At 37.5% G+C, this 16,348-nt stretch overlaps 1 protein-coding gene across 1 annotated transcript in view; it reads right to left on the reverse strand.

Moving 5' to 3' along the window:
* Positions 1–295: 295 nt before the first annotated feature.
* The window catches only part of ck (unconventional myosin-VIIa ck), a 42,772-nt gene continuing 26,719 nt past the window's right edge, over positions 296–16,348 (reverse strand). The window contains exons 5-14 of the mRNA XM_090110985.1: positions 15,873–16,157; positions 14,192–15,787; positions 13,672–13,899; positions 7,912–8,151; positions 7,497–7,661; positions 7,072–7,356; positions 4,516–6,984; positions 3,624–3,823; positions 2,130–2,397; positions 296–1,785 (exon numbers count right to left, since the gene is read on the reverse strand). Coding sequence (XP_089967111.1) covers positions 1,579–1,785; positions 2,130–2,397; positions 3,624–3,823; positions 4,516–6,984; positions 7,072–7,356; positions 7,497–7,661; positions 7,912–8,151; positions 13,672–13,899; positions 14,192–15,787; positions 15,873–16,157 — 5,943 coding nt within the window. The 3' untranslated portion in view covers positions 296–1,578. The remainder of the gene's footprint in view (positions 1,786–2,129; positions 2,398–3,623; positions 3,824–4,515; positions 6,985–7,071; positions 7,357–7,496; positions 7,662–7,911; positions 8,152–13,671; positions 13,900–14,191; positions 15,788–15,872; positions 16,158–16,348) is intronic.

Consider the following 16,348-nt stretch of genomic DNA (forward strand, 5'->3'; position numbering starts at 1 on the left):
ACAACATATACCAAACATAAATCCTTACAGAACATAATCCATATCCTTTCTCTTTCTACTATACATACACGTGTATATATAATATATATATATAACTTTATATGATGTCATCGACTATGTAGGTACTTAGTAAAGATGAGACAGATCGACATGAGATAAATATACTTACCTACATGAACAAAAACCTATGAGTATCTTGATTATTGAGAATATACCAGCTATAAATAATGATACTTTACAAGTTTTTTTCTCTATAGATTGTGTAATATAGAAGGGTATAAAAGAAAACACATAGTTGTGACTCGTGTTAACAACCATTCACAGAGGCGACTTTATTAAAGCGAAATTATAACAAACATTGTGTACAGTCTGAACTCATGGCATTATAAAACAGCTTATATAACATTATCAGTAAATACACAATTCGATTAACATACGCACTTATAAATATAATGAAATAACACATTGTAAAATTTGTAAAAGACTATCAATGTGGAAAGTATTTATTTAATAATATTGTCTATTGCATACAATACGAGTAATAAAAACTGTAACAGTTATTCGAGATACAAGAAAGAAAACATTACTCCATGGTAGGATATAAAAACATTTATGTAACATTTTTGGTAGTAGGTATATAAATCGTATATACCTACTTGTAACAACAGTTTCCGTGGAGTTTAATCATTTACATTTCAAAATTTGAGAGATTCTAAATCTCAATGAATTACATAGTCTATGAAAACTTCAAGAATGTTTTTAAGTTAAATTGATTATTCCTTTGTATAATATTCGATTTACATTTATTAAATTATCGAAAATATCAATATTTTTTACAAATATTGTTTCCGTTTAAATATTAGGTTCCTTGGACCCTAATTAATTGAATAAACCTTAACCATTATTATTTAAGAATAAATATTTTTAATTTAAACAGATCTTCACTTATTTTTACTAAACAAAAAAATAATTATGTACTGCGTCAGAATAGCTACACTCTATTTCAACGCAATTTCAAAAAATAATGTAGTATAACGTCTTTAATTTGATAATTTAATTTTTATATGCTATTTAGCAAAAGTATTGTACTTAATAAGTTGTTCATCATCGTAAATAATATATTCGTATCGTTTTTGTTGTATTAATATAATTAAAATCTAATATTTCTTGGACGGACTTGTGAATACAAATTTAAGTATTGATTAGGAGCGCATAAGCGGATTAATTACATATAACCGGTATGTAATGTATGCAAGCTAATTGTTAAGCACCTATCGCATCTTGCTATATCGCCACCGTAAGCGACATTATATTATTACATGTCCAATGTTCGATAACATTTTTGTGAGGACATTATAGACATCAGATATGTAACATCGTGTATTACACACTAAGTTGATTGGCGTTTTTAATAAAAAAAATACATAGGTATAGAAAAATAAAATATGTTTTTTTAGATAGGGCAACAATTTTATCTTTTATAAAATCTAAGAAAAGAACAAATTTTACGGAAAATGGCAAAAATAATAAAATAAATTATTTTATACACCAATGTTACACACCTAACCCACAAAACATCTATTTCACACGCATAGACCGCTGTTTATTCATGTTAGTCAGCATGAGGGAAATGTATGACGTCAGCAGGTCGTCCATCTTGTATCCGAGTGAGGTCTCACAGAGGAGCTTGGAGCCGCGCACGAGGTTGCCGATCGTCATGTGGAAGTACGTGTTGCCGGAGGACCAGTTCGATATCCTGGTGAACGGGTGGGTCACTAGGATATCCTGGAAACGAAAAAGTTGGTTCAGAATTTGTAAATAATCTTTACTAATAAGGTAAAGAAGCTTAATAGTTTTCAGAAAAGCAAATTAAATTGGCAGACACGTCGACTCGACACTTTTTAAACATCGGAAGTTTTCAAGGAATAAGTGAACCATTAAGCTATTGCCTATATTTGTTATATAAAATGATCTTTAATCGATTTTTAATTTATTAAAATTAATTAGAATTTATTAATCTTCCATAATTTTCACGCCAATTGAAAATAATTTAAGAATGATAATTGCCAAAAATTACTAAACTTTTGATATGCAATATTGAGATTATTCAAAAATTAAAGTTTTCATACCTTCGACTGCGGATGTATTAAGCTGACACCGTGCTTATTGATGGCGATCAACAACAGCTCTGGGTAATTTGGCTCAGTCGTCTGCTTCACCTCGAAGAAAGCTGATCCGAATGTTGGCCACCGGTAGATGACCTTCAGGAATGTTATTTTTGCATCTTCAGGGGTCATTCCTGCGTCTTGGTTGTAGGACGCGACTATAGCACGCTTCCAGTCGGCGGAACTTTGCAGTTTGATTAGGTCGGCTGGTACCAATTCGCGTAACATTTGCCTGAAAGATTAAGCGTGTAAATTATTTATGCTGATTTATAGCTAAAAAAGATAGGAGCTTGTTTTTTACCATCCATATAATTTTTTTTCTATAGAAATTAGACTTAAAACTTCAATGCTTTGGTCATAACTCATAGCCCATAACAACATAAAAATTAAAACTGGTTGTCATGAAAACGTAACGTTCACGCTCCCCAATGACATTACATAATCAGGTCAGTCAACTAATTATGTACTTAAAAAACAATTGGTGTAGGCGAGGGAGCGAGATGAAATCTGTTTTATGCATGAGAGTGAAAGAGAAGATTAAGCGCGTATAATCTTCTATCCTCCTCCCGCCCACAGCGGAGGTACCGCGCAGCTGCTGCCGGTGCAAGTGTCACTCACGGTATAGCCTGCAGCTCCTGCTTGTGCAAGTGTCACTCACGGTATAGCCTGCAGCTCCTGCTTGTGCAAGTGTCACTCACGGTATAGCCTGCAGCTCCTGCTTGTGCAAGTGTCACTCACGGTATAGCCTGCAGCTCCTGCTTGTGCAAGTGTCACTCACGGTATAGCCTGCAGCTCCTGCTTGTGCAAGTGTCACTCACGGTATAGCCTGCAGCTCCTGCTTGTGCAAGTGTCACTCACGGTATAGCCTGCAGCTCCTGCTTGTGCAAGTGTCACTCACGGTATAGCCTGCAGCTCCTGCTTGTGCAAGTGTCACTCACGGTATAGCCTGCAGCTCCTGCTTGTGCAAGTGTCACTCACGGTATAGCCTGCAGCTCCTGCTTGTGCAAGTGTCACTCACGGTATAGCCTGCAGCTCCTGCTTGTGCAAGTGTCACTCACGGTATAGCCTGCAGCTCCTGCTTGTGCAAGTGTCACTCACGGCATAGCCTGCAGCTCCTGCTTTTGCAAGTGTCACTCACGGTATAGCCTGCAGCTCCTGCTTGTGCAAGTGTCACTCACGGCATAGCCTGCAGCTCCTGCTTTTGCAAGTGTCACTCACGGTATAGCCTGCAGCTCCTGCTTGTGCAAGTGTCACTCACGGCATAGCCTGCAGCTCCTGCTTTTGCAAGTGTCACTCACGGTATAGCCTGCAGCTCCTGCTTGTGCAAGTGTCACTCACGGCATAGCCTGCAGCTCCTGCTTTTGCAAGTGTCACTCACGGTATAGCCTGCAGCTCCTGCTTGTGCAAGTGTCACTCACGGCATAGCCTGCAGCTCCTGCTTTTGCAAGTGTCACTCACGGTATAGCCTGCAGCTCCTGCTTGTTGTCCCCGAAGCGCGCGCGGTAGGCGAGCGCGGCGAGTCGAGCGGCCTCCTCCCGCCCGCAGCGGTGGTACCCGCGGAGCAGCTTGGGGAGCTCCTGGTGGAAGTGGAAGATCACGTCCGCGGCTCGGTCCTTGCCTGGTACGGTGTTCGTCCAGAGCTTCTTCATGAAGAACACCTACAGAAATTATGATAGTTTACAATTTATTTTAGGTAGTTTCTCACTCGGATATTAAAAATTTTAAAAGATATTTTCATTACTGGAGACAGGACTATGAATAAATTTATCGATATTATCGAAAAACTGTCCAGACTACAGACACTGGATCTATTGACAAATGGCAGAAACGCTAAAGAATAGAAACCACTATCGATATTAATAAAGGATTAGCTTATGGCTCGGTCGCACTAAAAAAATTCCCATATGGCCGAAAATCGGTAAACATGTTCAAAGCATAATTAAAAATAAAATATTTCCCGTCATTTGGAAAAAAAATATTTAAATAAAGTTTTATTATAATATCACTTTAGACTAAAAAAATTGTAGAACATAAAATTATGTATAATTTAAGTTAACGTTTTCGGGGTCAATAAATTTTTGTCTAGGATTGGGCAGTTACACCTGCATATCTAGATTATTTTTTAATTGTAATATTTCTTACTGTTCTACTGTTTCTTATCCCAAATAAATAAAATGAAATAGTAAGCTAAATCTGTGACATAAATTAATCTTATCCATAGTTTTGTTATTAGTGATGTTAATGATTAGTTATTATAAGGCACCTCAAAGCTTTAAATGCAGAATATAATAATTATGCTATATTATTATTCAGTATTGTTTTATAAATATATATTATACAAAAAAAATACCTGATAAGTAAATTGAGGAGTAATTCCATCACGCGTCGGTCTGGCCTTCTTGATCCAATCCGTCAAGTGTCGCACAAAATCAAAGAAGAAGTCTCCTTCTGGGACGGATATGACTTTATCTGCTATTTTAACGAATAAACTAAAGCCTTCACTAGATCTGAGATTCAATCTTTGCGCTATATTTTGACAGAAGTCTTTGGCTCTAGTAGATGAGTCTACTTCGAACGCTTCGTCGGTATCGTCAGGGAAGTATACTTTATGGAATATTTGAGTAGTTTTATGCTGTATAGCTTCTACTTCCACCTGATGCGGAGGATATTTCCTTTGGCCGTTTCGTAAAGTTTTCTGAAGTCTCTGAAGTGAATCTTGAGCAATAGGATATCTCCTAGTTCTAAGGAATAAAGTTAATTCTCTAAGAAGACCTTGACTACATGCAAACAATCCGGTCGCCAACCACATTAGCTCCCATCCTCTTTCTTCAGACATCCTGTTTCTGTTATCCGTCAACTGTTTCATAACTTGGCAGTAAATTTCGTCTCGCAATATTTCATGCTTGAGTGGACCATCAAATATATGGTCTGTGTACTCATTTCCGATCCTCGGACGTTTTGAAGGCAAATCACCCATATATTTAAGAATGGCAGTGAAAGCAAAACATGCTTCTTCGGCTAACTCCTCTTTGGCTTGTAATTTTTTGAGCAAAGGTTGTTTTATAGGTTCCCTAGAATGTCGCCATAATTCTTCAGCACCACCTCTTTTAGCCGAAGAGAGCGTAAGTGTTTTAGACGTCGTTCGTTTTGGCGGTAATCTGAAATGGTCTAGTGCATATTCTAACAATGTATGTGGTTTGTCCCTAGCGTCTGTCCCGTTAAATGTACTCGTCGGAGCTTTGCGACCATGTTGTGCTCCTTCTTGACAAAACAGAGATAGTATATCTGGTGGCGGTTTTGTTAAAGCTGGGAGAACATAAACCGTTTCAGCTGGGAAGTCACCCCTTTCCATTGTTCTTTCACAACGTCCTATACACCAACCGTTGTTTAAAACAGATTCGCCGGTACTATCCTCTTCTAATATAATAAGATCACCCTTTTGGAAAGTTAAGAAACTAGACCCTTCCCCAGGTGCTTTATAATCTTGTAAAGCAATAACAAACTTAGATCTTTTCTTCAAACCTTCCAAGAAATAAACAACTAAATCTCTTATATCTTCAGCATTAGGACTTTGGAATGTGAATTCTTCACCACGCACAGTTGATAAACTGAAAGTTTGTGTAAACACTTTGTTAGTCTTTTGGCTCGAAACTGTTGTTATTTCGGGAAAGGATAACTCAAGAAGCACTTGTTCCTGATCATCGACGACATACACACCAGTCCAGTTCACTGCAATGATGACGTCGTTTTTAGGAAGATTTGGACCAGAATTTCTGTACGCTTCATAAAATCTAGAGAATAATAAAGGCCATTTGAACTTAGCGTAACTCACTACATCTTCTTTAACTCTATAAGCAGGAACTTTTTCTTTTACATAATAACTTTTTTTGTACGCTTGCACCACGAGAGCACTCCACCTGTCGACGGCTTTTTCGACACCGGTTAAACAATAATCTGGTATATAATTTGGCAACAATGTAAATAGACGTTCGTTGTTCATATCTTGACCATACTCTATATAATATTGTTGAGCAGCTATCATCGCCAAATCTTCTTCTTTATCACATCTGTATTCTCCAAATTTCACACCTCTCACTACTTGTTGGTATATAAGGTTTGTCGCGACTTGGTCCTCAGTAGGGTCATGCCAAGGAGCAAATATTTCCTTGCGGAAGAAAAGTCTCCACGGGGCATTTCTTTCTTGTGCGCCTTGCTCTTTCGCGTATTGTTCACACTGAGATATAGCGTCCATTACGTGATCACCACCACTACCGAGTGAACTAACCTTATCAAATAACGCAATGTACAATGAAAAACCGAATTGATCGCGTAAACCAATTTTATCTGACAGCTGGTTACATAATTCTCTAGCTGTTGTTGCGGAATCAGCTAATAAAGTTTTAGTATTTCCATCCATAAATGTTATTGGCAACATAATTGGTTTTTTCGACTTTGTAGCCTGTAATTCCAACCACGATGGAGGTTGGTTCCTTGTTCCATTATTGAACGTTCTCTTAAGACGATCTTCACAGTAAGGTGCGTAGCCAGGAGGTCCTTCTCTGATAAATGCTCTCAGATAATTTACAAATTTTTCACTAGGAGCAAAGCAGCCAACACATAACGAAAGTAAAATCCATCCACGAGCATGCGAAGACTTTGATGGATTATTGGTTAACTGTTTACAAATTTGGCAGTAAATTTCATCTCTTAATTCCGCTCGAAGAATGCCGTGCCCGATAATGAAATGCAATTTCTCTAGATTTGAAGTTGGTCGCGATTCCAACCAAGATTGATAACTGTCCGCTGTATATTCTTCATCCTGAAATAGAACAATAATTATGAATTGATACGGAAAAAATGTAATATGTAACGTACTTAATTATTTGTTATATAAACCATTAATTACCTGAAGTTTTCTTCGAACGTCCTCACCAAGTTTGTTCTTTCGTTTCAGCGTTAAGGAAACGAGTTTATGTCTGATTGACCTTGGTTTTTGTTTGTTCAAATATGCATCGGGGTCAACACCCATCATTTGCGCTTCCTGGAATTCTTTCGACCTTATGAAATTTCTTCCTAGAGTAGCCGTAACCTTTGACATGACAGAGGTATTGTCTCTATCCATAGTATGATATCTTGGTTCGGGAAGGTCTCCAGTAAACCTCAATATCGTAATCCATAACGCTTGCGCTGCCTGCAAAGCGATAATCAATATCAGATTAGACACAATACTTCAAAAATCCATTAACGTTAATCTCTCTTTAAATCCTTATCAACACAATAATCATGTCAATCAAAAATCAATTACTTGTGTAAATACAATAAGATACTCACCAATTGATCGCCTTGCGTATGTAAAGGTAACAAGGGGTGTTTTAACGGTTTCCGTGAATATTGGTGCGTGACATTGCCCTGGAAATATGTAGCTGCGAACTTTTGGAACTTAAATTCTGATAGATCCTCCTCATCTTCTGATGTTGTTTGGACTGGAGTTACCATCTGGGAATAAATAAATTGTTTTTAGATATAAAAAAAAACACATTTTATGATGTAAGTAAATAAATTCCAAGAACTTAAAATATCGTCCACTCAACCATAGAAATTGGCAGTGTATCGAATGAATTCTAGAAATAATTAAATATCCTTAAAATGTAGCATTAATTGGGCTCCTAAAATAAATTGACCATTAGGTCCTTCAAGAAATAGGCTTGTATATGCAATAACAATATCAAAAAATTACTCTATTTACCTCTTGTTGATCCGCCCGTTGCTGTGGCAAGTCACTGAATGCACAAGTATCCTTAGGAGCTGGTGCTTCACTACTAGAATCTGGGAGGAAGTCGAACATGGCTTCCACGAGCTTGCTGTCATCCACGGGCTCGTCTTGCTTCCGGGCTGCTTCTTGCAGTAACGTCCTCTTTGCTTCTAGTTGACGTTTCTCTTCTAAAGCCAATTCTGCCTCCCGCCGTTCGAGCTCGTACATACGCTCCTGAAAATATTTAGTCACAATTAATATTCAGTCTTCGACGGAGTGTTAATACACAAACTAATTAACAGATCGTTCCTGTAATTGTTCGCGCATTTTTATTAACTTCACAGTCGTAAATCAACTCACTTCTTCGTAGAATGTTATAATTCATGAAGGTAATAAATTGCAGTACATACACGGTATATTCGTGAAAGCGATGTTATCTATGCTAATAATCATACTTGCCCACTTGTCTGCGATCCATAAACGGCTTAAATGAGTTTGTGCAACATATTGTAGATCGGTTGCTACATTGCTAATATGCCACATTTTTGCTTATAACAGAAAATTTGATAGACGAGTGTTCGGCGTGCAAGCGAGCTATTAATTGTAGGTTTATTATTACGCTGCATTTCAACTGGTTAGTTATCCAACCGGGGCCAGGTCGTGGAATTGTATAATGATCTATATGCTCGATTGAACGTAGTCACATCTTACGTAAATAGGACTTCCACATTGATAATAAAAATAAAGATATGGCAGAGACATGAAACCAGTAAGCTGTATGTGCTTAAAATGTTCAGCCATTACGCAACTAACAGTATATCTAACTATATAACTGAATTACTTCACATTGGAGTATGATTATGAAAACATTAAGGGGATTACTATGGTCAAAACCGGAAAACACCTTATACATATTGAATTTTGTTGAGGAAACTGTTGGTACGATTGTCTTAAAAAAAATATATGTGATACTCAAGGATATAATTAACAAAGTATATTGTTTACTTTTCAGTTTAGAACGGCCTAAACATAAAAAAAATACATACAAATCAACCCCTTTTTGAACATAAAACGCATTTTGTTAGGAAAACGGCTACATATTTATACATGAAATTTATACCAAAAAATATGTTATGATATTTGTAACAATTTGTATTGATTGTTTTTTCAATTTTCATTATTATCGTTAAATTATCAAGAAAAAACTCGAATTTATAATAAAACCCACATAAAACCTCACCTCTATTGCATATTTTCGACGAAATTTGACGGTGTCAGTTCGACTCGGACGGGGGACTGTACGTGCGGTTTTTTTTGCAAAATAACGCTAAAATTCACCGAATTGAATGTTTTGTTAAATTAAACCAGATTGTTATAGGTATTTACATGAGCAGTTTATGAAATGAAAGTTAAAAATAGGTATGTAAAGATATAAAAATCTGTTTGTAAATTAGTTTTGTTTTTGAAAGGCGTCATTGAATAATATCCAGTGTTGATAATTTTTGACAGTAAAATATTATCAGAAAACCTATAAAACAGTAACCAGACTTTCCCTGTGCCTTGAATATTTTTTAAAAAAAGATTAATTGCTGTTCTATCGTATATTTTAAGGGTCCAAAACAATCCAAAGCCGGGAGATACTGACACAAAATTTTGGGTCATTTGTAACCGGATGGCGGTTCTACAGTGGTCTTAGTACGCAATGACAAAAAGAAAAATCATGGTCAGAACAGTGGTACCGGCATACTAGTCGCGTTAGTCGAACTCGTCGGATAAATTACGGAAGGCAAACCATTTGTAACACAAAAATTTTAGGATTTACCGATAGCCCATAAAAAAGAAGTAGGCGGTAGTGTCATGCCATACTTTTCCGGTGTAATTTACAGCCCACAATACCGACGTGAATGCGTTGATTTAAAAAAAAAATTCAACCATTTGTACCAGGCTAATTTTTGCACAGGTAATCATCGTCCAGTAGCCATGTACGAAAATCGCCATGCCATACTTTTCAGACAGTTCCAAATGGTCGCCATACCGCCGAAAATCAGCAATTTTTTTTTATATTGTATAAAATCATTTAATTTTATATTATTGTATAAAATCGTAGGAAAGTCAAAACTGACATAAACGTATAGCAACATTTTTAGCCGACGCCATTATAGGACGAAATTCTCAATTCAACTGAATTTTTTGTTGGTTCCGTTACCTCCGCACTTTTAACTGGGTGAACCGATGATTTCTTCTACACTAATATTATAAAGAAGAAAACTTTGTTTGTTTGTTTGTTTGATTGTAATGAATAGGCTCATAAACTACTGGACCGATTTTAAAAATTCCGTTCACCATTCAAAAGCGTTACATTATCCACGAGTAATATAGGATAGGTTTTATCCCGGAAATTCCACGGGAACGGGAACTATGCGAGTTTTTATAGATACCGACACAACTAACACTGTATTCTTTGTACGGAAGGTATGACCCATATCAGTCATAGTCATAGGCTCTGGTAACTTCAGTCGCAGGAAAATCACTCATTTTGTAATGTGTTCAAAGATAAACAGTAGAAAAAAAAAACTCAGTTTAAAACACGTTATAATATTTTTGATTTGAAGCTGCTATATAGTCGATAAATAGGCACCAAACTCTTAAAGGGGTATAATATTTTAATGTTTAAAAATCGAAACACATTTTATTTCTCGTCATCATTTTAAAGACGTAAGGGATTTAAAAAATTAACCCCGAACTAACTACAAAATACATAACAAGTCGAAAAAAACGTGATTTCTTGTCCGTTCCCCTATTTTTTTCGGTGTGTGTAGGTTGCATGCATATATTCCTACTAGGTATGAAGAGATATACAGAGAACGCTAAATACATTTGCCTGGTCACCATTACCATTCGTTACACCATGACATGGTAGAGGCCGTTCTATAGAATTACGTCAAATAATGTACTCCATCTTTTATATCTCTGTAGGTGAGATGTTCTCCACCCTAGCCATCATCAGGTCTCCAGAATATAGTAGAGTCCGTGTTGAATAAAATTAATTTCTAAATCGGTGTTTTCTTAACTGTTCCCCACTCTAGAACTTATAATTACTTGCTTAGTCATTTTAAGGTCTCCAGAATGGGTCATGTAGTAGAGACTTTGCTTATAACGGTTAATGTTGAAAGATGAGTCTTCCTACATTACATTTACAACATACATAGTACACAATATTTACTATTCATAAATGTAATATGTTACTGCCTCTCAGAGAAAACATAAATTAGGTAGAAACCACTAACACATTACGATACAATACGATACAGTATACAATTCCATAATCTTTGGTCACTTTTACTTCAACAACGATGTATATTTATAGAGGGCGGTTAAAAAAACAAATTCAAATGTAGTGACAGAATCATTAAGGTCGTTGAACCGTGTAATTGCCTTAATAATTTTTAAGCTATTGCATCGCAGGCCTTGAGCGCGGGGACCGAATCCAGAAATTGCGTAACGAAAAAACCTCACGCTCCCCACTCCGACGGGCACGGAGACGGGCTTGAAGACATAGCATGCAATAGCTTTATCGCGGCAGTCCCCGAGTGCCACACGTCTTTTTGAATTTTTTATTAATTAAAAGTACCTGTGACAAAGACGAAAAAGTTAGTATTTTTTAAAAACGTACCTGTCTCCAAATAAATTTTCTAATATTTAAGAAAATATTATAAGCCATGAGGCGGTACTGTTTTTCCGACATTTAATATATTTTATAACTGCTTTCATATTTCTTCCATGTGTTCTCTACAAAGCACTAAGTTCCTAACAATTGACAGAGCATTTTATTTTTTGTGGCATTATTTTATCAATTTCTTTATCTATATTTAATTAATTTGCAATTTTAACGATAAAATTTATTATCTTAAAGATCTAACTATTTTGACTGAATATTGCTATCTGTATGTTAGTTTTTCGTTAACGGTCACGAGCCTATAATATTTTCATTATCAGGAATTTGATGTTGAAGATATGATAGCAGTAAAAAAGTAACAACAAATTCACCTTTTTTAAACTCATAAATTGTAAAATTTAGTTATAGGTCAGTTAGTACGCATAAATCTTCATAATAATAATCAGATGGAGATAGGGAATAATCAAGTAGACGGGTCAAGAGATCGCCATTCTACGCGAGAGACGAGGACCGAGGCCGAGGACGATGGCCATAATCCATATTACCAAATCGTCAAACTACAGTTGAATTTTTCAATGGACATCAATGCATTGAGTACATTGTAATTATGAAAATAATGTACTCACCTTTATTTATTTAAATAATTTGCATGAATAAAAGCTAAGTGGTTATTTAAAACTCCCCATACGTATCGATAACGATATGAAAGCACAAATAATCTTCATCTCCATGAAAAACACGTATTCTACAAAGGCCTGAATAATTTTAAAAGAAACCAAATATTTTACAAATCAGCACTAGCGGTGGATTTAGTTAGACGAGGAAACTATACTTCCATGTGACTATTATAAACGCATTGTTTTTCTAGAAGCAAAGACGAAGTGCGATTAAGGTGATTAAGATATACAACTTAATTGTTGGTCTCGCTATTGTATGCAATGTAACATAAATGCAGTTATCTTTATCTATTATGCTTGAGATATAGTTAAATGCATAATATGACCTTCTCCTGGGATCATTTTTTTTTATAAACAACTAGCAAACCGGGCGAACTCCGTTTCGCCACCAGAGACACCTTTTCTTTGCTATAAACCTCACGGAGCCCGAGATCTTTCCAACGAATGCAAAACCGTGGAAATCGGTTCGTGCGTTCTGGAGTTATAGCGTCAGGAAGGAAAACCCGACTTATTTCCAAATATAATATTTAATGCATCGACTTATGCAATGTGTATACCGATTTTGTCTTGAAAGCTATAACCTTTTAAAAAGTAACCGACCGCTTCTAAATATTGGAGATCATTTTGGAAAGTAAAATAACAGTTCATTCCAAGTTGTGCTAAAAGTGGTAACTTAATTCAGTCATAAAGAACCTACCTAGAATCTTCATTCGAAGTCAGGGTGGTAAATGGTCTTAGTTTATCTTTCAGGCCAAAGCCTGATGCTTGCCAATATTATAATTATGACAGATGTAGACCAATAAATAAATTTGATAAATTTTTGAATAAGGAGACTAGGCTTTGGAAAAAGACGTCAAAGAGTATCTAGAAAAATCTGGAAGAAAGAAGGAAAAGAGACAATATTTCAATGGAGAAATGTGACCGACTCACTCTATAGTTCTGCTCCGCGATCTCCTTGGCCCGCGTGTTGCCCTGGTGCTGCAGGCGCTGCTCCTCCTGGCGGCGCAGGCGCAGCGCCTCGGTGTGCGCGAGCGCGTCCTGCCGCATGCGCCGGTGCGACTGTATCTGCACTATCCGACCGACTCACTCTATAGTTCTGCTCCGCGATCTCCTTGGCCCGCGTGTTGCCCTGGTGCTGCAGGCGCTGCTCCTCCTGGCGGCGCAGGCGCAGCGCCTCGGTGTGCGCGAGCGCGTCCTGCCGCATGCGCCGGTGCGACTGTATCTGCACTATCCGACCGACTCACTCTATAGTTCTGCTCCGCGATCTCCTTGGCCCGCGTGTTGCCCTGGTGCTGCAGGCGCTGCTCCTCCTGGCGGCGCAGGCGCAGCGCCTCGGTGTGCGCGAGCGCGTCCTGCCGCATGCGCCGGTGCGACTGTATCTGCACTATCCGACCGACTCACTCTATAGTTCTGCTCCGCGATCTCCTTGGCCCGCGTGTTGCCCTGGTGCTGCAGGCGCTGCTCCTCCTGGCGGCGCAGGCGCAGCGCCTCGGTGTGCGCGAGCGCGTCCTGCCGCATGCGCCGGTAGCGCCGCATGGCGATCAGCCGCCGCACGTGCGACTGGATCTTCACTATGGCCCACATCTTGTGCCCGTACGAGCGCCGGACCAAGTAGCCGCGCGCTGCCGCCTGGAATGTTATTTTGTATGTGAGGAATTGGTGTTTAAAGCGAGCTATATCAGACATTTAAATGAGGAATCGACGTTCAATAGAGACGCAGTATACGTGCTGTTTTTTCCTCATCGATAAAATTGCAAAATACAAGGATGAAAAAGTCATAAAAAATATTTTGTAAATAGTATATTGAAATATTATAAATGTTTTCCGTCCTTAAAATGATTGATGGATAATTTGAATCTTATAAAGTTTATCGACTCTTCCCGTATTGACAAGAACAAAAACTGCAAACATTTCTACTAACCTGCAATGACACAATATGTCCACGCAAATGTCTAAACCGATGCGCCAGGACTCTCGCTCGGATCAAAGCTTGCAGTCTCGCATATCCAACCTTCATTTTATTGTACCTAATTCTCTGCAATTTTCCGCGCCAATGTCGCTGAATTAATATAGCAGCTGCCCGCATTTTTAAGAACCGTCGCCTGTACACCCAACCTCGTATAGATCTTTGCAATATCAATATCTTTCTAGTTAGAACTCTGTCACGTTCTTGCTCCAGGAATAAGTCGTGAGCATCCTTAAGAAATACTTTGGTATGACCTAGCTGATAGTCTGATTTTCCTAACACGGTGGCACAAATTTTTGCCGTAGCATTCCTACAGTCAGTTTTATGGGCAGGTGGAACACCAGAAATAAGGAAACGATAACGTTCCACAAATTCCTTAAAACTGTGTCGTATGGGATATCCAGCTCTCCTAATTCTTATAGTTTCCATCATGCCCGAATATCGAAGTTGACGGCAACATAATCCTCGATCAAACATCATAGGCTTTTTGAATTCATTTGGCTTGATACATCGGATGAAGAAAGGTTGGCACGTTCCAAGCGTCCTCATTAACAGGTCTAATGATTTTTTGAACTGAGTTGATAGTGTCGGAGTTCGCTTTCTTGTTTCTGATCCCATAACTATATCGTCTTGGAAAATTTGTTGAAGGAATTTGTTTGTAGATATATGAATTAACTGTAGCAGATCAGCACTGAAAGTGTCACGATTTTTCTCTAAGAATCCTCGTGTATCATAAAATACAATACCAGCGAAATGATTTAATCCAAAACTAGTGTTAATATCTGACTTTGGTTTGAGGTAGTTTCTGTGAAGACCATGAGTTTTGTGCAATTTAGCCAACATTGTTTGGTCCGTACCCTTGGGGAATTTCGATTCTTCATCAATTAACGCCATTATGTTTAACTGCTTTAAAGCAATCAAGTCTAATGCATCTTGATTGTCAACGAATTCTATATGTTGCCAGTTAATTCCCTCGTGATTGTATTCTTCCTGCTCAAGTTTGAAGATATGCCTAACGAAGAATTGTTGCAGATTTTCATTAGCGAAGTTTATACAAAACTGTTCAAAGCTATTGTGGTCAAAGTTTTCGAACCCAAATATATCCAAGACACCGATAGCTGTACGCATTGTCGCCTTTGGTTTGTATATAGCAGCGTTTATCTTCTTTACAATAGTAACGAATAGTCTGCCATATATACCTTTTACAAATGCATCTCTGATATCTACCGATTGGTTTTTACTAAGCGTTGATACAACAGTTTCGCCATGAGCAAACAACGTTTTCCTAGTCAAGGCATTTATTAATGATGGTACTGGAACTCCTAATAAATTGCCAACTCGTCTGACATTTGATTGTTCTATAATTTCTGTAGCATCCAAATTATCGACTACTGTCGCTTCATATTTTATGTTGCCACAGTGTAAAACAGCTGCTAATAGTTTTAATATTTCCCAAATTTCAGCTTCAGTGAATAGCAACACTTTCATAGCTGATCGAATGTCAGCAAACTCGGCGGCATCATCTCTTCCTTCACAACTGAAGTTACCGCCCTGAAACAATCATTAAGTTTTGTTTTTAAATGGAATTAAGTCACAGCTGACTAATCAATACAGTTACTTAAATATGAATACTTACAGCAGACAGATATCTATATTCGGATGCATCTCCTAATTCCAATTTTTTCTTCTCTTCTTTAGATAAACCAGCTAGAAGACAGTAAAATACGTGATAATTCCTCTCCTCCGGGCCTTGGAAGACTATTCTCGACTTTTCTAACAAATATTGTTCTATTTTGGCACCTTCGATAACACCATTGCTATTAAAATGGATATCTATGTATTTACCGAAGCGTGAGGAATTGTCGTTTCTTACGGTTTTGGCATTACCAAAGGCTTCAAGGATGGGATTTGCTTCTAAAATCTGAAATGAAAATGTGTGTTTACATTAATATATTTTTTGAATATACCTTGGTAAGACTCGGTAAGACAGATACGTATATGTAGGGATGTAACTACGGGCTAAGATAATACGGGCTAATATAAGATTTTTATTATTAAATAATATTGACCTTTAACATGCTTCTTCGCCTTTAAAGAAATAATAAGGTAATA

The sequence above is a fragment of the Colias eurytheme genome, chromosome 2 (genome assembly GCF_061535395.1).
Source record: "Colias eurytheme isolate Ceu_HAF_F1 chromosome 2, ilColEury1 Martin Lab GWU primary, whole genome shotgun sequence".
In the NCBI taxonomy this organism is placed as follows: Eukaryota; Metazoa; Arthropoda; class Insecta; order Lepidoptera; family Pieridae; genus Colias; species Colias eurytheme.